At 38.6% G+C, this 26,881-nt stretch overlaps 1 protein-coding gene across 1 annotated transcript; it reads right to left on the bottom strand.

Moving 5' to 3' along the window:
- PI15 (peptidase inhibitor 15) lies at positions 1-26,666 on the bottom strand. The gene is made up of 6 exons (XM_014870692.2): positions 26,496-26,666; positions 25,602-25,943; positions 10,244-10,362; positions 9,893-10,025; positions 9,613-9,728; positions 1-5,834 (listed from the first exon to the last, which is right to left on the bottom strand). Exons 2-6 carry the CDS (start codon positions 25,872-25,874, stop codon positions 5,699-5,701), a joined length of 777 nt encoding a protein of 258 aa, XP_014726178.1. The 5' UTR covers positions 25,875-25,943; positions 26,496-26,666; the 3' UTR covers positions 1-5,698.
- Between the last annotated feature and the right edge of the window lie 215 nt (positions 26,667-26,881).

The following is a 26,881-nucleotide window of genomic DNA, read 5'->3' as shown; positions in this document are numbered from 1 at the left end:
TTTTTTATTTAAATGTATAGATGTTACAAAATAGATCAAAATGATGTACAGTTCCATAGCATTAGAAGTTGGAACAGGGATACAAATTTTTATCTCAGGTATAACATATATATAGCATGGTATGACAACACAAAAGAAATGATACATTGGTAAGTTCACTGCAACACGTTAGACAACAAGCGTTCTTCTCCAAAAAACCAGATACAGCCCCACCCCACAATTATCAAAAAACCTAAACAATGAAAATGAAAATACATAATGAGAGGGGGGGAAGAGCACTCCATTCTATAAAACACTGAACATTGTTTTGACATGGGTTCAGATAATAAAGCATAGAAACATACTTATTTTCCAATCCCCAGCATCTTTAAGCTTCAGTAAAGTCTTTCCTTGTAGCATATGGAAAAAAGCATCTGTAGATGGTTTGCTTCTTAAATGAACCCTGCCTTTAAGCACCATTTCAATTACATTAGAGCACCCTACATGAAACAAAGCTGTTTAACTCCTAAGAGCTATTGATTCCAATATTACCATTTACTCTTAAGGAAGAACTTTATTACTTTAAACGTCACAACTGAGATACTTCCCGACTTACAGGATGGTCTATTGAAGCTGTAGTGAGTTAGCAGCATGATGAACAGCCAGTAACTGGAATGACAACTGCTGTTGTGAGCTAAACATATAACCTGAGAGATATTCCCTCTCTTTCCTGCTGGCCAAAATAACCCTAAGAATAATTTATATGCATTTTCTGTGTGAGGGATTTTTAAGAATTTACAATCTTATTACCCAACAATAACTCGCCAAAATTTTCTTCCACTCTGAATTTTGTCTTTTGGCAGAAGGAGATAATGAATAGCAACCATTTCAGTCTGGATTTTTCACAGATCACACTCAGAGGAACTCTGCAGAATGTGAATAACAATCAAAACCTTCTATCTGTTCCACTGACTTGTGTGAATTTAAAAATGCATCACCTTGTAATTATTTTCTAACAGAAAATAACTCTACCCTGAGGGAAAGTTGGAAAATGAATGCTAAGCAGAAAGAAAGTATTGAAATTACTGAAAGAAATTGAATAGTAATCAATTTTGTTTATAATTTCTTGAATTAACCAGTTAGGTTGCCCATCTGTTGAATTAAGCAGATGAGTAATTGCTATTTTTTCTTAATTTTTTCGACTATTTTCTATTGAAAGAAAGTAGTTTAAGAAGGTTGTTGCTATTCCAGGCTTCTATTGATAGAATCTCAACATTCTTCTTGCAAATTTAAACATGACGGTTTGTGCACTTTGAGACCACCAGACTAATCATGTATGATCTGAGAACTGGAGCATACAAATACTCAATGCTGAAGTTTTAAAAAGCACCATTTTTTTTTTTTTTGTGCTTGGATTCCAAGATTGTCTCATTCTAGAATAGGAAAACAAGAGTTTTGTCTTGAAAACTTAGCAATAATGGACAGATTGCAACAGTAATTTGGGCCTTTAAAATTTTATTAGGGATCATCATAATTTAGTATCTGAGTAATGAGGCTTCCCACACCCTGGTTTTTAAGAATTACATCTGACTTAACATTTCTAAAAATCCTCCTGACATGTGAATAACTCTGTTTTACCTCATACTCATAAAACTCTGTATGTAAGGTAGTCACCAACTAATAAAACTGTAATTGGGCTCTGTACTTACAAATCATGTAAAACTAAGTAATGGAAGAGTTGTGCACTGCACCTCTTTTCTCAAAGGAAACAGACAAAGTCATGTATCTCTAAAATCATGGCCAAAAACTTTAGATTTGCATTTGTTTTCAAAAAATCCTGAAACTTGCCAGATTCCTATGTAACGAGTAGGGGCATTCTCAACCACAAGAGGGCATCCATGCTTGCAACCTGATCCTCAGAGAAAATGTATAAAAACATCTATCCACCCACCTACCTGCCAATATCGATATGGATATAGACACAGATATATTTCTTTCCATGCAATCACATTACTTTTGCCCTGGGAGGTTTCCTCTTTCAAAGCCCAATGCCATTCTCCAGTATTAATAGGGGAATGGCGTATGAAGCCTAATTTTGCTGTACACAAAGCTCTCGTGGAATCCAATTTTGCCTTCCTGCAAATTCCTGTACACTAAAACTCTGCCTTTTTGCACTGAGACTTGCTCGAACTCACCTCAAATTCAGAGGGAAACAAACTGGTCTCAAAGAATAGATGCCAAGGACAAGTGTGCGAGGTCAAGCCCAGATTTTCTGAAGTCATTTAGTTTTCAGAGAGACGATCTGGAATCACTAAAACTTTCTCAGCATCAATCTGAAGTCATTGACTCTCAGAGGTCTTACTATCCCCATAATTTGTTCCACAGGCACTTGCCTGGGAGGGTACTGTTTGTTTTGGTTCTGAACTGGGATACATTTTCCTCTCTAATGCACATAAAACTCTTATTAGAGCCTGAAACAACCATAAAAAGAAATGCTGAAAGCAAATCTGACCTACTGGTAAGTTATATGTTTATCTGAAAAAGATCTCACAAACACTGGAGTGTATATGGTAATATTTCCCCAAAAATGAAATCTGTAACTTCAGCACCAGAACACAGGGGTTAGCACCAAAAGGTATCAACTGCTATCCATTACCTTAGATGTTTAAATGAGGCAAAAAATCACAAGCAGATATTATTATAAACAGCTGCACTCAATAATTAATTATATCAATTTTGTTATATAATTCTTTTACTCTTACGCCTCTCACAGTATTTTGACAAAAAATAATTTTTGCCTTATTTTAGCTTGTGCATGCTTTTACAATTTTATATTTAGAACAGAAGTCTGAGCTAATTTCTGTGTCTTTAAAGGCACACCCCTCTGCTGAGAAGAAATTAGTACTTCAAGGTCATCAGAATAGCAACTGGAGGTGCTTTGCCTCAGCAAGGCCTTGAACCCATGAAGCTCAGCATGTATGAGAGCTGCCAAAGACATCTGAAGTCTTCTGCATGTTTCAGTGCTTTTTTTGTAGCAGCACTTGGTGTCAGGTAGTCAGTCAGGAAGCACTGGCACTGGCAATCGAAATTGAGCTTTACTGGCATTGTCATCACCTGGCCCAAGAGCAAAAAGGTAACAGAAATTGGGGCAGTTCAAACAGGCAATACAGAAAGGCTTTCCACCTTTAAGTGGAAATTTCATGTGGCAATCAAATATCTGATGATCTACAATCCTCTCTGTTAAATGAAAAACATTCAGCTAATGCTTGAGTGCTTGTAGCTGGTTTTATCAGGAGCTGCTCGTATGAAATAGCTTATTTCCAGATCATATTTTGCTGCTGTCAATTACAGTGTGATTACAATAGTTAATCCCTAGCACCATTATGGGATGTTGTGATAAAACCTGTTTGTTAAAAGCAAAGTTTTCTATATTCACAGAAAACAAAATATTCCACAAAATCAAGGTATTTGTAGCAACTTAAAAAGTAACAGATACGATAACATATATACCCGTGATAAGAATTTCAGCTGAATTACAGAATTATAAATTAATTTACAATGTCTAGTCCTGTTTGGAAAGTGTACCATACAACATACAAGTTGCAAGTTTCAAAGTGCATAGTCATTTACTGTTAGACCTACTGTTGTAGGCTCCATGGCTTAACCTGAACTTTTTCTTATGCTCTGCTTCTTATTTGTATTAAATAAAAATACTGAAAATGGCTAGATGCACTGTTTTAACTGTACTGTCTTTACCTCTATAGAAGATCTCTTATGCAGAACAAAAATGCATTTTTCATTTGCATCTTTGTCAAAAACTGTGCTGGCTGAGGGGCTAGTGACCCACAAAGTAGTTTTGTCTCACTCATTTATTTCAGTGTGTAAATAGATCATGCAAAGAGGTTGTCTTTCACTCCCAAAACAGGACTGGCTTTTACTCTGCCAAAGTATTTGACTGATTGAGTACTGTTCAAGTCCAAACTCCTTTGAAAATAAAAGGAAAAATGTCTATGTTGTAGCTGTTAGGATAAAAGTTAGCAGAACATTACAAAGAGTTATCCTTTTGCAACATAGACACATCTAAAGGCAATATGCCTCTCTAGTTCTTGTCCTGTCAGATACAGAAGTGTCACTAACCAGAAATATCTGAAGAGCCATAGATCAGCTGCTGACATTCCTGGAGGCAGAGAGAAGGGCTGCTGCATTTCATACACTATACACCTGCTCCAGGTATCTTGCGGGAGAAAAAGAGTAACTAATGCGAAGAATTCAAATTCTCATCTTTCTTTTTATATCACCAGCATGTTACTTCATATTCTGGTGACAGACTGTCTCAAATTCCCTAAAAAGACTGAATTGGTGACTTAGATACATACATATGTAGCTCTAGTGACATGATCCTCTGTTGTTCTACTTGCTCTACTCAGTATTTCTTTTCAAAGTTCATAAATTTCAGAGGTCTAAATGTAGCAGTGCAAGCAGACTAAACACATATTTAAAGTGGAGTACATTCTGCCCTGTAATGTAAAGTCGAAATTCGAGGCTATTTCAATGACCTAGTAATAGTGGCAGACATTTGATTTCTTACTTTTAATAATCTGTTTTTCAAGAAAAGTACCTGCATAATATTTTTCATGTGTCTATTAGGCACCCATAAGGCATTCAGGTTTTGGCAGAAAGTTTTTGGCAGATTTGGTTTTTAATAATGCATAGAGACATTTTCAGGAAACAGTGCAGTATATTTTTAAAGGACACTGGCATTGCTTTAGGAATTTGGAATTTTTATTTAGAAATCTTCCTACTTATTTTTAGGTCTGATCTCTCCTGATTCACAACTGAATTTCAGTCAGAGGGATAACACATATACTGGTAAAGTTATAGTGTAAAACACACTATGGATATCATATATTGATGTATATTGCTTTGTGGCAATATATTTCTTCCTGTAAAAGAATAAATATACTCCTGCAAAGCACCATTATAGAACAATGACTGTGTTCAGAAATACAGGAAGGTAGAGTCAAGCTGAGCTGTTATACCAGTATTTTTCAAGTGATGTAGCTTTCTATCTAGGTAAGACTTCAAACATCTTAGTCAGTGTGGTTCCTCATTCTCTTTAATATTCCTGTCTGCACACAGACATGTGATAGCAGCAGCCATGTGCTGAACTCTTGAAACACCATAAATGAATTGATGCTGTGCATGAGGTAGGTAATATCCTGCAGTTTCTCTTGCACATGTTTTCCTCTGCCCAGTGTCCCACTGACATTGCAGGTGAAAGCACAGGTGTAAACAGGAGGAACCATTGGGAGTGTGAAGACAATTTGTTGCTTTGCATGTCACACTCCATTTTTAAAGCACAGTATTAAACAATGACCCTTCTCTTTCTAGAGCTATTATTTTTAAAAGGAAGTCATATTCTATATTTTGATGTGCTTTTAATACAATCTAATCTTCAGGAAGCTACATTTGCTAAGATTAAAATGAGCTTGCTCTCCTTTAACAAAATGTTAGTCTAAAAGAGATAATGTGAATCTTAAATCCCAAAGTGTTAAAACCAAATTATGCTGTACTTTGAAAGCTAATTATACAAAAGCATACAAAAAGAAAATATCAGAGTATTATTACAATATCTCTCTATATATAATATGTGCAAAATTCAATACAAGGTTCTTGTTACTCATCTGTGGGTTTTCTTTAAAATAAAGTTAACCTTAACTTATTTAAACCAGTATAAGTAGTTTGATGTTACTCCTGGGAAACAAAGATTGTCGATACAAGAACCTCCATAGCTTGGAGGACAAGCTGAACATGGGACTCCTACTTTATATGGTGCTTCTCCAATCCAATTCCCCCTGAAAATAAAAAATGAAAAAGAATGCTTAATAATTTCAGAGTGGGAAAAAAATCATTAACCATAGTTGTTTTGAGTGATTAAAGTTAACATCTCCACTGATATCCCATAAATGCTCTGTTATTAAAAACATGACATTAATTTATTTCTGTAGTTTACTGATAAACACTGATCTAGCAATTCTCAAAAAAGAGCAGGAAAATGACCATGTGAATCCAGGCCAGTAATATCCATTCCACATCCTTTAGTCTCGGTGGTAAAGTCCCAGTTTTCTTGCTTTTGCTACAACTAAGTGATTTTTAAATTCTCTGATCCCATGACAGAGTATTTTTCACTGGAAGTCTATATTTACGAAAAACAGCAAAATAAGAATTGGTGCAAGGTTTCCTTGAGCATGTTTTTGTCTGGCAGTTATCTTAAAAGCTTGTGCTTGGAAGATGAAAAAAACAAACTGAGTGAAATCTTACTCTTAGGTTGCACCACCCTAAGTTCACATCGTGAAGCTCTGAGGCTGAATTCATGATTAGAGAAAAGGGAAGACAAAAACTATTTGCACCAGTAATATATTAAAAGGAACTGGATCAAGGCATTTGCAGAGGTCTCATAGATGCAAATGTGAGGAGAAGGAGGGCTCCTGTCTGGTGAATAAAGGTGTGCAATTGACCCTAGGGGGAAAACGGGTACAAAGTCTGGAGAGTGATCATATGAAAAGAGGTAACTCTGAAACATCTAGGAACATCTGAAAAACACATCCAGACTTTTAGGGGTTTATATAAACCACAGGCTTTTTAGAGAATCATGTAACACTCATGATGTAGGCAGAAAGTTAAAATTAGATTTTTATTTAAATGTTATGTCTCACAGAGCAGAGAACTTTCCTTTAGTTTGCAAGTGACATGGAATAGCAGTGAGTAATGCAATTATTTATGAAACATTTTGTCATCCCCCACCTCCCAGCCAATAACTGGATCAAAAGCCCTGGTCTGGGTTGTGCCTTGGAAGAAAGTAAGAATCTCAAATTATTTGCTCATTCCTACTTCTCTTCCAAATGGGTACAGCAGACTAAGTACTCAGGAAATATATTTAGTCTGATAAGAGATATGGAAATTCAGAGTTTGCTGAAAAATGCTTTCTACTTCATTTTCTGTGCAACACATGGCGCATTTGTGTGAGACTGCTGGATAATCTCGGGCCTTGCTAAACTGCAAATATTCTCCTTAACTTTAGCGGGTTTTCACTCATTTCAGAAGCATAAATATTTTTCAGTGTTACAGCATGGCATCAGTGAAAATTACTGGAGTTCTGAATCATAAATCTTTGCCAAATTCCAATCTTAGTAACTCAGATTGGGGCTGCAGTATTTACTCCCTTCCTCTTTAGAGGAGTTTCTGAAGTGCTGGTTACTCAGAAGGACACAGACTTTACTGAGTGGCAGAGACTTCTGCGTGTGTGCCCAAAGACTCTAAGCCCGATGTCCTTAACTCAGTAAAATCTAGAAATACAAACTTAATCGGGGAAAAACCACTCCATATAATTTTTGTGAACCTGCAAGAAGTAGATGTGAAAATCATTATTCCACTTCCTGTGACTGAAAGGTCTATTCGAAATCTCACGCAGAGAAAGAGCTTGCAACTTCAGGCTTTGGTTTGCTGCTTGAGAAGCTGTGGGACTTTTAGACTTCGAAAATATAAAATGTCATTAATTCATTTCTAACTGATACACAAACACTAAATCAGTTTTCAAAAATGCCTAATGTATAATCCATTTTATTCCCATATATGAAAATGAGATAAGTATTCCAGAAAGCTTTTATTTTTTTATTTTTTTTCAATTTAGAATACATTAAAAAATTCTCTTATAATCTTTGATTTCATCTTGTCCATGTTGTGGAGCTATAAGTCAGATACAGCTTTTGCTGCTTTGCTGCTTAATACTTGCTTCCTCACATTCAGTTCTTACCATCCTTTTCCAGTAAATATTAAAGACAAAAGGACAGAGAAATCTCCTTGATTTCCAAAGGTGGTTTTTTCCCCAAGTAAATTCTCTTACAAAACCCTATCTTTTTTTCAGTTGCAAAACCTTTAAAAATTCTTTTACTCGTGTAACAGCTAGAGTAATGACATATTCTTGCATATTCTTTACCACAAATGGACCTGTGCCACCAAGAGTTTATGGAAAACATGCTCAATTAATTATACTCAGGTTCCTATACAGAACTATGTCTTTGTCTAACACACAGTCAGAGAAGGCAGCCACTTACACTGTCTGTGAGGCTTTTGCAATAGTGGTGCAAACCAGACCGCAAATTGAAGCTCTCCCAGAGCCACACTTCATTGACTCATTCTGCACCCAAATGTAAGCTTGGGATGATGTCTAGGAAATGCTGGCAGAAAATTAATTTCTGCATATCGACCTAACACAGTCCTTAGCAAGTTATGGGATATACAGCCACCTGTGGGTGTCTATGAACTGTATTTTAACAGACCCCAATATGGAAGGCGAGATGGTTTTGCAGAGGTGGAGCTTAGGCTGATGGACTTTACCTGGAAGCAATGCTATGGATTATGTAGCATGGTCATAAGCAAAGGTATCCTGTGGGCAACAACATGTATCATAGAATGAATCACAGAATGGTTTGGGTTAGAAGGAACCTTAAGGACAAACTAGTTCCAACCCCACTTCCACAGGCACCTCTCACTAGACCAGACTGCTCAGAACCCCATCCTGTCTGGTCTTGAATACCTCCAGGGATGGGGACTCCATGACCTCTCTGGGTAAACTGTTTCAGTGCCTTACCACCCTCACAGCAAAGGATTTCTTCCTCATGTCTAATCTAAGCCTATCTGCCTTAAGCTAAGGCCATTCCCTCTTGTCCTGTCACTACATGCCCTTGGGAGAAGTCCCTCTCCAGCTTTCTTGTAAGACCCCTTTAGGTACTGGTAGGTTGATACAAGTTCTCTCTGGAGCCTTCTCTTTTTCAGGCTGAACAGACCCTACTCTCTCAGTAAAGTAAAGTAAAAGAAGTAAAAGATTCTAACCCTCATCAATTTATTGCCTCTCCTCTGGACCTGCTCTAACAGCTCCATGTTCTTCTTGTGCTAAGGACCCCAAACCTGGATGCAGCTCTCCAGATGGAGAGAATCACCTCCTCTCCAGAGAAGGAGAACCACCTGCTGGGCACATCTCTTTTGATACAGCCCAGAATATGGTTGGCTTCCTGGGCTGCAAGCATGCCCTGATAGGTCTAATTGAGCTTTTCACCTACAAACACCTTTGCCTCAGAGCTGTTATCAGTTCATTTTCTACCCCACCTGTACCTGTGCTTGGATTAACCCAATCCAGGTGTGTTTGGCCTTTCTGAGTTTCATAAGGTTTGCACAGGCCCACCTGTCAGTAAATCAAAAGCCTGATCTGCAGTGGGATTGCTTACCTGGGGAAGTCTAGTCCACTATGCCTATCTATAAAAGAGTGAAGAAATAAGGAATTCAAAGTAAAGTGAAGTCAGGACAAAGAAGGAAGAAAAAAATTATAATACTAATACTAACAGTAATAACAGAAAACAAGTTTTTAGTTTTGTTCCACACACATCAAGTTGTTCCTTTTCTTCCTTGTATACTGTATACCTTGTATGTTCAGACGTAAAGATTGAACAAAGGAGCAGCCCACAGAGAAAGTACAAAGAGAGGTCATGCTGCAGAAAAAGGAGTAAGCAGTCCTACCAGAGGACCAAAACATGCACAAAGTATAAAAATAAACAAAAATAAAAGAGAGCAACTCACTTTGGGGCATAGTTGCATACCAAGTAAACAGCTCGCCGCCAAACAGATCCCCAGACGTTCATATTCTGGCATGTGTGGATTGCGCAGCCTATACGATTGGAAGTGGCCCAAACCATCTGAATAAATATTTATTATTGGTGAAGTCCAAATTGAAAAGGAATATACATAAACATATATTTATAGATATACACATACATTTATTTGAGAGAGGGGGGTATAAACACATCATAGGCAAGTTCAGCTTTGGACACGAGATTTTAATAGAGGAAATTTATATAACCTGTGTATAATGGGTGCACATGGGTCCATAACATCGCATCGGGCACCTAGGGTTGCAATCTTGAGGATAAGGGAAAGCATAATCCTTCACCTCATCATACCATGGCTTTACCAGCTGGAGAATAGATCGATACCTGGGTTTGTTTGAAATACAGAAAGAAAAACATGTCAATTTAGATTTCTCCTCACGTCACTAGGATCACAGTATTAAACAATAATATTCTTAAGCCAAATGAACACTGACAGATAGAGAATGTAGAATACTGGATGACACTTGCTTCAGTCCAAGATCTGGATCTCAAAGGTTGTTCAAAGGCTGACAAAGTAATTGTTTTGTAGGGTATCCTCTTACCTTCCAGTTCTTACAGATAGGTTCTGTCCCAAAAATCTCAGAAGATAGGAAGGGCCATGGTCCCAAATGCATGTAGCAGCCCAAGCCTCAGCAGATTTGGCAAGAGCTTCATCCCAAACCTGACAAAATAAAGTATCCTTAGCACTAGAACAGAAAAAAGGCAGATAATGATCATAGTGCTAAAACAGAACAAGCGAGTACCTCAAATCACAACTATACTGCTGTGATACATCAGATCTGGAACTAAGAGGAGAACTGTGGAGCAGCATGTACAGAATCTAGTGGGATTTGTCCTACTGCTGGACAGAATTCCTGTCCATAACATTAGAGGAAGCCAAGTATTCTGATCTCTCCCTTTTTTTCTGGAAAACCCCTTCACCAAACAGGCATTCTCCTACCATTTTCCCTTCTGTGTTGATGAGATCCATGTGTGGAGAGGAGTGAACTTTTGGCTGGGACTCAGATAGAAAGTGAAGGAGAGGAACACAGGGAAGAACAATTCAGTATAGATATTATATACCCCAAAAGCCCAACACATTTGAAATAGGACCTCAGGAGTATCTATAGCCAGAGAAAATGTGCATGGCAGCTCTTCATATTTGAGGTCACAGGGTCACGAAAGGGATTCCACAAAGGCAAAGAATATGGATAGTTTCCAGGTGCAGTATGGATTTCACTACTTTATTCTGCACAGGAACTAGCATTGCTCACTGCCTGATATAAAAAGATAACAGCTCTGTAAGAACAATTTGACTTCTTAAGTTCTCCAATGTTTGGAACAGGAAGTGAACTTAAACACTGTCTCCTTTATATGCTCTGCCTGCTCAATTACATGTGCTTGATTGGTAACTCTGCTGTTTTCTCCACAGCAAAACAGGTTTGTCTCAGAAATAATGGAGATATTGACAACAGAACCTACTGCAACACTGGAACTCCTGATAAAGAATATCTCACTGTTACATTACAAGTGCACACAAATCCTAGTATATCTTAGTGTTTAAGGGATACCCAAGTAGGCTGTAGATTCTGGAATTACACGTATATTTAGAATATCCTTCTTGGAGTGTTTAGGTACAGAATAGTTGTAGTGAATTTCAAGTAGAAAGGCAGAATGTGGTAAATTGCCTATGTAGATCATCAGTGCTTTTTAAACACAAACACATACTCATATATCTTGAGTGGTTATGAAATAAAGAGTATGCTCTCTGAGGCATGAAATAAGAAACAAAGTCAGAAATTAACTTTTCAAAGAATAAACTGACCCACATCACAAATATTTTCTGTACTATGAGCTAATAATGGTTTCTAACACTGAATTTAGTTTTAATTTCACAAACCTGAAGAGTGAAAAGACTGATTATTGATTAGGATAACAATTCATGCCCTGACTCTAGTACTTTGTGAAATTTCTCTTAGTGAGAAGGACAAAATTTAGTAAATGTTATGAAATTGCTAGACCATTGAACCAAGCTTTTGCAAATACAGAGTGGGTAAGGTACCTGCTTGATTAAAGGTGAAGAAGCACAATAGAGACCAGTAGAACTCCTTAACACAAATCATTTTCCATTTAAGTGGAATCACTTAGAGATGGTAGAATAGGTGGTGCTTAAAGCAGAGAAGATTTATTTCACACCCGTGCATAAAATTTTCCAGAACAGTCAAAGCAAATTGCTAGTAAAGGGACAAAAGACAGAAGTCTTAAGAAGAAGCATGATACAAAGGAATACTCTTCAAGCAAGGGAACACTTAGACTTCAGCTCTGAAAAATTATGGGAGCTTCTTGGAGGAGCTAGAGACAAAAAATCCTAAACCCAGGATATGCTCTAGGGCCTAAGCAGAAGAAAACTGTGCACAGACATTTCTTCTGCTTTGTATCTCTGCCATTAAGTTTACTTGCTGCATGTGGCCAGTGTATAAAAATCCGTTTATAATCCCTGTGGTACAGCAGTGGTCCCTGAAGAAGGGCTTAAAGAGTAGGTACAAACATAAAAGAGTGCCTGAGGAGTGTGCCTGAGAGGCTGGGGCCACAGCCAGCGTTTGGAGCCTGCCCAGCCCAGGGGAGCAGAGGAGCTCACGGATCCAGCGCGTGGTCCAAACACAGCTGCCTGGTGTGCATCCATAAGGGGCTGCTCTGCCAGGACTGTGACACCCCATAAACACCCTCCTTTGCTGGGATTAATCACCCTTCTGGCTCCAGTGCTCCTGCCAGGAGGCTGAACATGAGGTTTGCGTGCTTGCTCCCCAGTGACCTGTCTGCACTCCCACAGTAATCTAAACGTGCGCTGTATTTGCACAAATAGCGCCAGCATCCTGATTCCCACCCAGCACATTTCTGTGCTCTGAACTGCCTCGCAAAATAGCATCTTAGGTGTTTGAAAGAAATGCGAAGAATGGACTAGGTTTTCACTATTAACACTCTCTAAACAAGGCACAGCCCCTGCCTTGGACAGCGAGGGCATTTCTAGTTCACTTTTGCTTTTCCTCAACTTCATTTCTAGTTATCAGCAATCATCTGCAGCATTGGATTGGTAAAGTTTTGGGGCATTGTTTCAAACTCAGTTAAAATGTGAGTTTGTCATGTACAGTACACTCTGCTTTCCCTTATCTATTCACTCTTGATCACTCTTGGGACAGATTAAATTTTTGGTAAACATAAAAAAAAATAGAAACAAAGAGAAAGAAAATAACTACTGACTAAGGAATAAGAGGGAGGGAAGCATATGCAGCATCATTAAATTTCCTCTATTCTTTCATTACCAGGCTGGTGAAGAGTTTCTGTAGAGTCCCCTACTACTGTGTAAATCACTTGTATTTCATGGGAGAAGTTGATTGCCTCACCTTCCTTCTTTTCTTTATTTCATCTTTTCAGATGAAAAGGTGGTCTCAGGCCTTCTAGGACTAGCTCTAGAAGATCACCAGAAGAAGAAAAAATAAGGCAGATCTTACAGTCTTTCAGCACCTGAAGTGAGCCTACAAAATAGCTGGAAAGAGACGTTTTGCACTGGACAAGAGGGAATGGCTTAAAGCTGAAGGAGGCTAAGTTTACATTAGATATTAGGAAGAAGTTCTTTAGTGTGAGGATGGTGAGGCACTGAAACAGGTTGCCCAGAGAAGTTGTGAATGTTCCATCCCTGGAAGTGCTCAAGGCCAGGCTGGATGGAGCTGTGAGCAACCTGGTCTAGTGAAAGGTGTTCCTGCCCATGGCAGGAGGGTTGGAACTGGATGATCTTTAAGATCCCTTTCAACCCAGACTGTTCTATTATTCTATAAAAAGGCAAACAACTAATATAGGCTGAAGGTGAAAAAAATATCTCATAATGACCCAAAATATTGTAAGAGACTCAGCCATTAGATCACCCTTTCAAAAAAAGGCTGATCCTGAGTCCACAGTTCTACTGATTTTTATCACAGTTTAGTCCCCTGTTTTGGGCAGGTAAGAGAACAGAGCAAAGATATTTGGATTTTGAAGCCACGTGGTTTCATTGTTGTACATAGATAAACAGCATACCAAGAAATGCAAATATATCCTAAAAAGAGAAACTGAATTACTTGAAAGTGAGAGGGACAGTTTCTGTACAAGGAGAAATTAAAAAGCTCAAGCTAATTAGCAAAGAATTTAAAAGAAACCGAGTGATAAACAAAATTACAAACTCTGAAATATGGGCAATCCAGTGTTCCTATTAAACACATCCGATAAAGCTGCCTGACATGAACACAAAATTGTAAAAGAGAAAAAGGAGAAAGATTTCCATACTCAGTGGGTTAAGATCTAAGAAGGTGACTCATCCTGAAATGCTGATCATGCAAACTCCCAGTGCCAAACTATGATCATCTACTCCCTGGGGACAGCTAATCTTCATTTGCTAGGCTGCAAGTAGTTGAGGAAGAAGTCACCTTCTCGGCAGTATAAAGATCCCCCCTAAACTCCAAATCACTGATTTGGTCCAGAATGGAAACCTTCCCACTTCTCAACTGGATCTAACTGAGCCACAACAGAGTTAAAGCCTGTCACCACACTTCCACTGACAACTTGAAATGAACATCCTTTGGCCAATTTATTTTTCTTTCTTGAGCCAAAGATTATTTTCCTAGAAAGCTGTCTGACTGTGCTCTCTGTACTGCTCCTTGTAAAACAACACTTCCAAACATCATCTCACTTGAAAATTGTCAAGAGGATTGAACACAAGGAACAGGACAGTGTTTCTACATGGGGAGTTTCAACATCTGAGACCACTTCATGAGGCAACTCTGGGGTGTCCTCTGCACTCACACAGCATGTGCTTGCTGAGAGTTGGGAGTAAAATCTTAGCATTAATAAAGTCAGCAGGAATTTTGCCAGTGAGCCAGAATTTCATCCTAGATTTTGTTTGTTTCCCTCTTTAAACAAATAGTAAAATATTTAACCCCAAAAATGTGTAATAAGCAATAGAGTGTAAAACAAAATCTCTTTAATGTTGAATGAAATTTCTTGAAGCCCAAAACGTGGCTTTTCCTTCACCAAGGAAAGCCTTTTAATATTGTCAGTCACAGCTCCCTAATATGTTCCCTTTTTATAGCTGTTTCTATAGCTGTCTCTCAGTTGTTCTTAGATAATTTCCATGTCAAAAGGATGAAGTTGTCTTTTTGTGTTTGGTTGGAACAGAAGGTCCTGGCCACAATTATGATCTTAGGTATAAAAACAATGGTGAAGCTGAATAAACATTCTGATGATGAAAAAGGAAAGAAACAACTACAATATTAAAAAGATCTCCCCACGACATTTGTTGAAAAAAAAATTGCCTGTTCCCTTCCTACTTTCATACCTATGTTTTAATTTGAGGAATTGTGTACATAACAATTTTTAACTATCATTTGAACTTAAAAACATGATTCTACTCATTTTCATTGCAGACAGAATTGCAGCCCTCAATCATTTAAATGGAGCAGCTTTTTCTTGACACTCTGCTCAACAAATTTCATAGGAGACAAACCCAATCATTCAGATGACAATGACCTCTCTGTCTCTGCAAGCACTCTGAAATTATTATTAATGGAAACAGATAGCAAGAATTTGTGATTTAAATACAAAGAGAACAGAATACACAGCCATACACTATATTAATTATTTTCCCATTCTGTGAGGATATCTGTGGGTTAACTGAATGTTTTTAGAAGCACTTAAATTTACAGTCCTCATTGTCACAAAGAAAATATTAAAAAAATGTGCTAAGTAGGAGTGCTCCTTCCCTGACAAAGCCAGCAGAAAGATTGTGAGATAGAAGATGTGGGTTAATTGTGGAGTCCATAATGATATGTTTTACCTGTTAGTCTAAGGACTGTGCTAATGATCACTGTAAAACACTCAAGCAATCCAAACCTGTGCTTCCATTTTTCTTTTTCCATCATGATCTTTAATCTTTCCCAGCTCATTTTTATTGCCAATAACAGGGAAGCTCTCCTAACTTGCAAAAGAGCACAAGAGAACCTCAGTAAAGCATTGCTCTGGATATTAAATACCAGCAGCAGCCCTTAGTACCTCACTGTTTGTGTTCGGTCTGTTTGTTGCAGGATTTTTTTAAAGTGACATATCAGCTAAGATAATACTATGCATGTTTCTCAATGGTAAAACAAGTACTTTAAGCAAAACATACACACCCTGGTCATTCACTACCTTCCTAGGAAAGCCCTGAGTCAGGGCTGCTGCTCCTCACCACTGCCAGGACAGCTGTGGTGTGATCAGACCTTCAGCTGGCTGCTTCAACTGTACAGCTGAAGTGACAAACACTGGGTAGAGATGTGAACACAAATCCAGAGCAAACAGGTGAAACTCACTGTTTTAACCACTCCCTTCTGCAACAGCTTCTTTACACAAGTGCACTTACATGAAGAGATGGCAAATGAAATACTGGGATACGCAATTTGAAGAGAGTTACATAGCAACACTGCTACATTTTTGAAGCAATAAAAAGTGGCAATTTGTTGTCAGTCTAGGCATCTTATTTTTCATTTATATGTGTTTACTGTGGACTCATATTAGTGATATTCAGATTGTTATTTCACATAAACAAATCTACAATGATTCTTAGGCATCTCAGAAAGATGGCCACTATGACTTTCTTTTCGCAATGATCAGTTAAAAAGTCAGCCTTTCCACCTCAAACATATTATTTTAGTAGCCCCCTGCTTCTCTTTGTTTTCCTAGCTGAAGATCAAAAGCTCTTACTTCCAGAATGGCAGCAAGCGAGAAAGAAGAAAACCTTGACTCAAGCAATTTCTTCCTCTGATAAAAACACTGTGAAGTCAAGGGGTGAAATCTGACATGTCCAGTCCATCTGTGCAGCTGCATTCCACAGCTGCTCCTGCAAGTCCCAGAGAGGATTAGCAGATGTAGGCTGCCACCCTTAACACACAGGTCTTGTCCTCACGGGTCACTCAGCCTTGCCGCGCTCACACCATTGCGCGTGCGGTGCCCATCGTAAATCCCATAGCAGCCTGCAGGGCTTTGCTCCCCTTCTCTTTCATATAGGCAGACCTGCAGCATCTTCAGGTCTAGAAACTTTCTGTAGGACCCCCCACCACGTCCACTACCCCCAAATCTGGCAGAAAGCTTAATTAAACAACCCAACAGCCCTTCTGCCTGCCTGCTTTTACAGCAGAATGACTGAAAGAGCCTCGTCTTCTTGCTCCCACTTTTTTCAATGCATACCGTGTGATGAAAACATATGAGCTCATTGGAACTTACAGAGAGATGTGGCAAACTTTATATATTTATTTAGGCTCTGAGATCATTTGGACTCTAAACTCTCTAAGAAGATGATTCTTTTTTTTTTATCTCAACAGCCACCTGTTAGAAATCTTTGTATGTATATTGTAATTGGTGCCTACCACACATGCAGGTACTTTTTCACATGCATTAGGTAATAATTAGAAAGTTTACACAGAAAATTGCCAGTCTACCCTCAAAAGAAAAATATCTTGATGGGAATCACAGTTCTGTATGTCATTCTTTTGTAAATAAATGGAGGGTGAATACATCAAGCTGCTTGTCCAACAACCCACTGCAACTCAAAAGTAAAACTGTGCAATGTTTTACAGTAAATTTACTCTCATATATCCAAACCTCCAAACATCTGAGTCATACTTCTGAAGAGCTCAGTATTAGAAGGTCTGGCTTAATCCAGGAATCATCAGACATATTCCCAAGAAACTTCATTGCCAGAAATACTTTCCTTATGAAAATTCAAGGCTGTGTTTTACACAGGAGTTTATATTCCTGGGTGTCTATGTGGTGCAAACACAAAGTACTACCACTTTAAGCTTTACCACTGTTAGTAGTCAATTTTTTTCCTCTAAAGGTTGTCTGCATTTCCTTTCATGTTTGGCATCAGGCTTTTAAACAAGAAATAAAGAAAACTGGTACGCCGTCAGATTTAATAACAATAAGCTTCCCTGATATGCTATTATTTGTTTAGCTTTTGGAAAAGTTAAATATTACAGCTATATATCTTAAAATATTCAGTGCTTTTCTAACCCACTGCAAGACATATTTTAATTGGCAACAGCTTATTTTAGAAGTGGTAACAAAAAGGACCAAACTCTAGCTCCATGTCACCCTGACAATTGGTCAGAAGTCTGAAAAGGAGCGTGTCTGACCTTTATCATTTTAAATATGATTAGAACAAATTGTATTTTCTTAGAAACACAAAACATGAATGAAAATATATTTGTTTTGTGGTGTTTCATTTCTCTCTCTTTTCTCAGAAAAAATCTACATTTTGCTTTGCTTTATTATTAACCACTGAAGCTTTCCATAAAAAGAAAAAATGTTCCTAATTTCTTTAAAAGTTTTCAAAGAAAATACTTAATATTTTCTAAGTAGCTCTAGCTGAAAGATATGGCAGCATGACATAAAAGAAAACACATAGAAGCTTCTTCTTCCTGCAGCATAAAGAATAAGAACAATAGTTCTTTATTCTCAGAAGAAGAAAGCTCAATTTAATATTCCTTCTCTTGATACAGATTAACAGATATCACTGACAGATAGATAGATGTGCAAAACCAGTTCATTCTCAGTTTCATTTAAATAGCACTGAAACCCCATCCCAGGGCACCTGCAGATGCATTCATACATGGAGGTGCCTGAGCTGAAGACAGGAGTTTGTGCACAAAAAGCAAGCAAAGGGGCTATCCTGGGGTTTCCATCTTTTGCTGCCTCCAGGATACACATTTTCACAAGCCTGTGACAGACTATTTATCTTTTCAGGTAAGAGGACAAAAATGTTGGGAGGTTTAAGGTTACTATCATTTCCATTCATGTATGAAACAAAGTACTGTGTACTTTGGATCAAGATTCTTGTGAAAAATGCCCTGTCTCTGTTTGTAGCCAAGAAGTTCAAGAGGTGCTACATTTAATAATAAAGGAATGTCTAATTCTGAGGCCTCTGGGCAGGCTGCTTTTCTATCTGAGACTTTACTAAGTTGTTTTTGTTTGTCTAAACTCCTAGAAGGCTTTCTGCTAATACTAAATTTAAATAATGTAAATATTCTTTTCTAAAACACCATCAAGATGGATGTTTCAAAATTGTTGTGCATAAAACATTGGAACAGAGCTCTAGTAAAGCAAGTTTAACACAGTCATTCTTTTCCACAAAATTTATCAACATCATTTTTAGGGAAGTTTTTCAGATTTTTCAAGGAGTGCTTTCCAGGAAGGGTCTTTTTCATTCAACTCTTGAACACGTCTGTCATTCACTCTGCATGTAACAGATGGCTTTGGTACTTCTTATCAGTAACATCCACTTGGATTTGACCCTAAATGAACACCAGTTACTGAGACTAAACAGGCTTTCCTAGCTTTCTGTTAATGAAAATGCTGGAAAAATGGGCAACACCTTACATCTCAGTGATGGCCAAGTAGTTCAGTGCTGCATTATTGACAGTGGTGGACTAGGAAATATATAAGTGGCTAAACTCACCTGTGAGGCAAAACAGAGCTAGGTAACTCTTTAATGCTAAAATCAGCAGAAAGTAAGCTCCATTTACTCCTACTTTCTGTCAGTTCACTCTCAGATGCCATCTTGTGCCTCCTCTGCAGAAAAAGGCTGAGTATGCTGTGAAACAACTGCTTCCTTTCCAGGCTGATGCAGACAGACACCATTAACTGTAACCATGTGAACCACATCAGTTCTCTCCATATTATTCTAATTTTCTGAGAGGCTCATTATTCCAAAATTCATTTTCCCATGATCTTCAGACACTCCTGGTTCTGGGTTATGGTACTAGGCAGAAGGGACATACTCAATTGGCTAAAGACAAAAACAAGTGGTAGGAGGCAGAGACTGGAACCAGTGAACACATTCCACTATTCTCCTTTCATTTGTTCTTACCTCACTTGTGAATTCCCAGCATAGAGCAAACTAAAAGCCATGGCAGACTGATATAGGAGGCCCACGCTGGGGAATCTCCAAGCATCATGAGCTCTCATCTGCCAGAAGACTGGGGTGGACTAAACTTACTTTTATGTTGTGCTCTGGCATGATGAAAAGCATATCAAGAACTTTTTACCCTGACTCTTCATCTGGTTACTTTATTTTAAACTTCCCCATGTACACAGGATTTAAGGAAACAGGGCTACTGAATGGAAAAAGAAGGCTGCCAGTAACTTCTACAGTAAATTCTTCATTGTATTATGGCAGTTGGGTCTTTAGACATGCACAGTTAAAATGATGGGCCTAATCTTCTCTGACATCTAAGGGTCTTGTTCACTAATTTAACAAACGAACTGTAAACGGAGCACAAGTGAAATTTGATCCAATAGGCAGAGGTATTGCAATGACATGCCCATGCAAATTAAGGAAAGATAATATGCATCTTAATGCCAAGAAAACTGTCAGTAAATATGTAAAGGGTAATTTTTGAAATGAAAAAGGATAGAAATTCTATTGGCAGTTTAAAAATGCATATAAAGATTAATTATCTGAGGTTTAGAGGAAAATATTTAGGTTAGACATTTGGAAATAATTTCTATTCCTAAGGTAAAATATTTGCCAAGAGATGTGACTGAGACAGCATCACTATATGTGTTCAAGAGCAGGCAAGATGAAAACCATATGTATGTAATGCAGAAGGAAGTCCTGCAACAGGCCAGGGATAAAGTACATGAATTAAGAGACTCTATCCAACTCATTAGACATAAATCTTGAAGGAACTACCCTGCAATCCTTACTCACAGACATTAATGATTTCAGTGGGACCATGTAAATAAGCCAGGGCAAATGACTCAGGAACAAAATGTCCTTAAAGATTTAGAATGGTCTGTAAGAAATCACACTGAAAACAGCAAAAAAAAATATAGGTAAACAGGTTGAGAAGTTTATTTATCAGAAATGCTATTGAATTGGAGAGAAAACCTAACTCACGCTTTCAAGGTCCATACAAAAGGCTTTCAGTATTAAGCAGGACTTTGGAAAACTTGAAGTAGGTTTGTTGGGTTATTTTTCACTTTCTCTAACCCATCACTTACTGCATATTCACAGAATATTTTTAAGATCACTTTGACAGCAAAAGAATTTTATCAAGACTTTAAAACCTAGAAGTGAAATAATAAGGCAGTTACTTGCATTTATAAGCATTAACTGGGTTATACTTTGCTTCTCTGACCTGACTTTGGAAGTTACCTGCAAATTTGCTGGGACAGGAAGTATCCAAATACATCACTTCAGCAAAGAGAGTAATTCCTAGGCCACAGAGAGCGTGCAAATTTCCAGCATGACACACATGGACTCCTTCACTGGACTACAGGAGCTTCTTTTGGAACACAATTGCTTTTCTTCTACAACAATAGGTCGTTTCCTTTGTTTAGTCTATTATTGTCTTTTTTGTGGATTTACTAGAAATTAATATGCTGAAATTCTCTATTCTCTTCCAGTTCCTCTACCATCAGCTCTTGAGAAAAATGAAATAACTCTTGGGTAGCTAAACTAACTCATTTCAGGCTAGTCTGGAAATCTGTTACTACTTTGAGTTCTACAAAGTGAGTCAAAGTGACAAAGTTCAACCAGGGACAGATTTTCCCAAATATGAAAGTGCAGTTACATATCACTGAACAAAAAAAGAATTGAAACTGTGTCTGCACATCTTCAGTACATTAGCAGGCTCAAGTTTTTCTAGAGCACTTTTTACACTTAAAATCTTCAGACAGCATTCCACAAACATGTTTTTGAATATGCAATCCTGCCCCCTCCATTGTACTTCAGACATGCTACTACCAGTCCATTAATAACTATGTTGACCCATCCTGGGCTCAGGACTCATCCTTGCAGGGCCAGCAGTGAAACTATTTATGGCTTGTCTTTTGCTATGGCTCTTCAACAAGTTATTCAGATCACCTTAGAGAACTCTTAAATAAAACAGATTTTCCCATTTTGCATGGGAATGCCACGGAGGATGGTGTTCAGTGCTTATCAAGACCCACTCATATCAGTTACTGCTTCTGCATGCAAAGCTGTAAAAAGCATGTCTGTATGTAAGCACCTGCTCGACCAGCTTTTGCACAAACACAGTGGTGTGGGATACAATAAAGACCATACAGACTTTGAAGAAACTGGCCTCGAGTGGAGATGACTGTAGCAAAGGTAAAAATAACTTCTGATCCTCATAGGAACAGATATTTCATGAATGAATGTTTTGGAAGACTAAAGATAGTAGCAATGCACACTAAAAGACACTTTATGAGACTCAAATTTCAGTTGGCAACATCTTGCAAATATTTACTGGCCTACCAAGTAGCTGAGATGTTCCCTAAAGGCAGCACAGGTCTCTAGAATTAGCATTCAGAAAAAGAGATCTCTTTGTTCACATCCTTCCACTGGATCTACAGATGTACGTACTTTTTACACTAGACAGCTGCTGGCAACTCTACACCTCACTTCTTCTGAATTATGAATTTTATGGAATCTTTCTGCTTTCTCCACAAAAAAATATGCAAAGACTAGATGATTTTCACCCTTTGTCAGGCCAAAAGTATGGTGTCATCTTTCTTTCTGCAGGTATCCCTCAGCTTTTAAAGCACAAGCAAAGACTTTCTTAGGATGAGGAAGAAAAAGGCCCAAATTAAAATAAGGATTCATTAATTCTGCATTATAGGCCTGGATGTTCTTGTTTCCTTGAATTTTCCTTCTCATATACACTGGCTAGATTTGTACCTGTAGAAAACTTCCAGTTGAAGGCATCAGCAGCTCCAGAACCAGAACCAAAAGGAGGACTACTTTAACATCCACTTTGGGTGCCAATGTCCCAACAGAAAGATTTACTTAGGTGTAATTGGCATAAGACACACCAGTTTCTTTCACTGGGACTGATACAATGCCTCCCACCACGTTTGACTCTCCAGCTGTCTGCTTTCATGGGGGCTGCATACAACAACAGGCTAGGGCAGCTCTCAGACCACCTCTCCCAAAGAGAATTAAAACACTTCCCAGCTCCGTTTATCTGAACTTCCCCTGCCTACCCATGTGCATTCAAAGCTGCTCTTCCAGACCTCTCATCCAAGGTCCTACAGTACATAAACCTTCTAGACAGTAAGGGCAGAGAGAAGAACATCCAAGGAGTGTGAAGTACCTAGAACTGCATGGAACATGTGAGGAGCAGACTGTATCAGGGAGAGGAACAGAATGCATCAAGTAGAAAAGCCCCAAAAAAGGTTGGGTGTGCAGAACTGGAATCACAAGAACCAAACCATGCAGCCAAACCCTGAAGGTGGTAATAAAAGCAAATGGACTGCACAGAAGTGAGAATGTGATACAGTAATTAATGAGAACAGCTCCTAACAGAATTAGGAAAAAACAACAAAACACAATTTACTATGATGGTGAACAGATAAAAGATGAAAAAATATCTTCTTCTAGTGCTTCAAAACTGCCTAGTTTTTCTCTATTTCAACACACTTACAAAAGATTTCCACAATCTACTGCATCTGTAAGCAATTCCAGCTCTCTAACACGTGACATCCGTTTTAGTCATTGTTAGGGAAAATGGGATAGGCCATTTTCTTCATTACCCCAGCACTTTTCCATAGTATTCAGGAAAGGAACACACACTCTGTAAGGTTCTTTCAAGTACAAATGCACGTTGTCTTCTGGTAATGACAATGTGTTTGTTGTCTTGTTTATGAAAGTAAGTATTGAGAAACATAACATCTTTTTTATATAGCAGCAGCAATGTCATGTCCCTGTAAGATATGACAGATGCTGCCCCACACACTGAAATTATTCAGAGACCAAAGAATGGACAAAGCAAACTCAGTTACTGATAATGGGGTTTGCAGTCTTGATATGGCTTACAGCACCATGTCATCTTCAAGGCCTCCCTACTAAAATCCTTCTGCAGTCAGAGAAGTAAGAAGTTCCATAGATGGTGTCATGATCACAATGCAGATGGCAGAGCACACCATGTGTGATGTTGCTCACTGAGCATTTTTTGCTCTGTAGTTACATAAGACACACACAGACTTACACAATATTAAAAGAGAATTGGTGGCAGAGGAGTGGGTGCCATCTGGGGATTCGAGTTCAAGTTGCACTCTGGATCATTACCTACATAGCTTGAGGTGCTGATCTGAATTCTGCAGCATGATGTCACTTTCAGACTGGAAAACCAAATGTAAATATAAACCTTCAGTCCTTGCACTTGAGACTACTGATGGGGCTGTTGCTGCCAGGAACACAGGTACATCCCATGGCTGGTTGCTACTGGCAAAAGCAATAGTAAGAAAGGCAAGGAAAAGAACAGCATGCGAGCTGTAAAGAGCATTATTTCAATCTTGATTTTGTATCTATGTTGCAGCAAAGCTGCAGCAGAATACCCACCAATATAGAAAAAAATCTTGGCACTTTATGTTTATGAGTTCATTAAAACAGATTTAATCCAGGAAGTTTGCTTTCTATTTACAAGGGTTTTTTACTGAACAGGCTAAGAACACTGCACTTACAAAACCCTTGGGAATATGACAGGGTGCTGGCTTCACTTAAGCAAACTGCAGGAGCACGTTTCTAAAACACACAAGCCAAGGGAGGGTATGGTAGGCTGCCATTCCCTCAGACATTATAACAAAGTTTATTTATGCAGAATCAAAGGAAACATCAGTGGAGAGCACAGCAATGAAAATGATGACTGAGCTTGACTTCTGACCACTCTGGTTTTTCTGTCTTTGACCTTTCCACTTAACCAGGCTTCAAACTCAGCCTATGGTCTTCATCCTGCAATATTCTGAGAGCACTCAGCATTCTGAGGTGCTGCTGGGATGTGCTGAACAGATTATAAGATGAAATCCAGATTTAGGTAACATCTGTGATAGAAACATGTCCAAATTGTTAGTCATTAGCTGCTACAAAGGAGGAGCTGTTATTACTGATATCCCCTTTTTATGTCAAGCTGATGGTGTCCTATTTCTCAAACCTGTTAACTAACTGTCTGCTGTCATATGAGAAACTCTGGGACTTTAAGCATTTATTATGGTGCTGACACAACTTTTCTGTACTTTCAAAACAGTGTGAATACCTGAATTACAACATTAAAAAAAAATTGTTGGACAACCTGTCTTTAATATTAGAGGCCCACATTATGCATGCATGCAAAGTTGGAATATGAAGTAGCAAACACTGCTTTAGTGAGTAGGGCTAAGTATGAGATCACAGTGAATGAGTAACTTCTATCATACCTGCAGAAACAGATATTTCTTATAAGTATTTTCCAATCGGGGAAAATGTGCCTGCCACATACTTTTTTTGAGCACATTGAAATCATACATGCTAGAGAAACATTAAAAAGCAGCATTGTATTTGATGGAAAGATAAAGGTATTAGGTGTACACAAACAATATGCAACAAGTAAAACACATGAGCAGGAGACAGTGCATCAGATGAATTAGTTTGCAAACACAGTCTTAACACATTGCTTCCATACATACTATGTGTGAAATAAATTAGAAATGGTCATTGAGTATCTTTTTGCCCACTTTAGGGCAATGACTTTCAGTGTACAAAAACTATGGGGCCAATGATCAGCACTTTAAACACATTGGTTTGCATGTGATCACATACTATTCCTCGGGCCAACAAACAGTTAACTCACCACATCACTTACTTCATTGGGTCTACACATGGAAATGAAAACTGAACAGGGCAAACTAAGAGGCTGAGAGTTCAGTATTTAGCTTTTGCTTGCTGAAGTTAATGCAGCTTGAAAACATAAGGTCACAACATTTTAGTAAGCAATAATAAATAAAAAAAATATTTAGTTAACTAAACCATTACAATTTGTTTAAGACAATCAGATCACTGATTTACAGTTTGTTTTACTCTGAAATAAACAGTTCACTTACCATATATTCCATGTTGGAAGCAGGTGGGAAGACTTTGCCTCTGACTTGATTATGATAATCAAGAATGGCAATCATGTCATTCTGTGAAATGTAGCGCTTCCGCCTGGCTTTGGGAATTTTTGCAGAGTCCAGATGAGCTGCCAAAGCTGTCTTGATGTCAGTGAAATTATTGTCTGACAGGAATAGGTCAGTGGAGTTGGGTAACACTAATGCACTTGTTTCACAGAGAACGGAAAAGAAGAGAGCACAACTGATTGCAGCAATTACTGTCATTTTGGGGCCAAAGGAGACAGATAGGTCACAGAGGTACTCTGCTTTAAGTCAGGGCAGCAGAAAGCAAATCTGTAGAAAAGAATATACCAAAGATATGATTCTGTATATCTGTGTAGCAAGACAAAGTGAACTAGCAGGCTGTGACCAGAAAAATCATTGTCTGTCAGCTCAAGCATAAAAATAATCCAAGCAGAACACATGTTACTGAGAAATTTTCAATAACTGTATTAAGTGATGATGGTCTTACTACAACACACCAAATGAAGCATCATGACACCGTTGATTACATGGTCAGAGGTAGCAGTATTCCTGAAATAGTGACAGTGCTAACACACCAAATCATTCCAAAAACCACACTATAAATCTTAAATGGGGAGACTGCAAGAAACCTCACATCATGTTTTCCACTGAGAATTAAAAATACATCCTAGGCTATGCCTATCCTATAGGCATGGACCGTTTTGACACAATGTGGCAGAGATAAACCAGTAGGCAAAAGAAAACATATACAGCGTAAAAGCAGGACATCTTAGAAATAGCATTCAAATCTTAAGTTCACCAAATGTGATGAGCATTGATAAAACTGCATGCAAAGCAAACTTATGGAACTGAATGGCTTACCTCTGGATAATAGCAAGAAAAAAAGAAAAGAGTCTATTGTTCGCCCAGTATATATAGCACTCTCCTATGTGATGATATGAACGTTTGTGAAGAAGTGTCTCTTATTACAACCCCCCAAAGCACAGAAGCGTGCTGGCTGTGCAGCTCGCGGCCAGAGGAGCCGCTTACAGCCTTTATATGTCAGCGCCGTGCGAGCCAGCGCGGGCAGAGCCGCGCTCGGTGCCGCTCCGCCGCGCGGGCGGGAGGGGCCGCGCCCCGCCCGCGGCAGCCATTGGGTGCCACCCGGGGGGTGCTCTGGGGACTCCGGCACTCCCCCGGCTGATGCAGCACAAAGAGCCGGCGTGCGAGGCTCTCTAGTCGGCGTTTCCTACCTTTTCTCTTTTCTT

The sequence above is a fragment of the Sturnus vulgaris genome, chromosome 1 (assembly GCF_052056855.1).
Source record: "Sturnus vulgaris isolate bStuVul1 chromosome 1, bStuVul1.hap1, whole genome shotgun sequence".
Classification (NCBI taxonomy): Eukaryota; Metazoa; Chordata; class Aves; order Passeriformes; family Sturnidae; genus Sturnus; species Sturnus vulgaris.
The sequence above is the reverse complement of the archived record's forward strand: the minus strand, read 5'-3'. Positions and strand labels throughout refer to the sequence as shown.

Excerpts from the sequence above, each read along its gene's own strand:
- PI15 (XM_014870692.2), bottom strand. The coding sequence starts at position 25,874 with ATGACAGTAATTGCTGCAATCAGTTGTGCTCTCTTCTTTTCCGTTCTC. Across the intron at positions 9,729-9,892 it reads TGTGCACCCATTATACACAG|ATGGTTTGGGCCACTTCCAA; the intron begins GTTATATAAATT and ends ATATTTATTCAG. Across the intron at positions 5,835-9,612 it reads GTATGCAACTATGCCCCAAA|GGGGAATTGGATTGGAGAAG; the intron begins GTGAGTTGCTCT and ends TTTTATTTTCAG.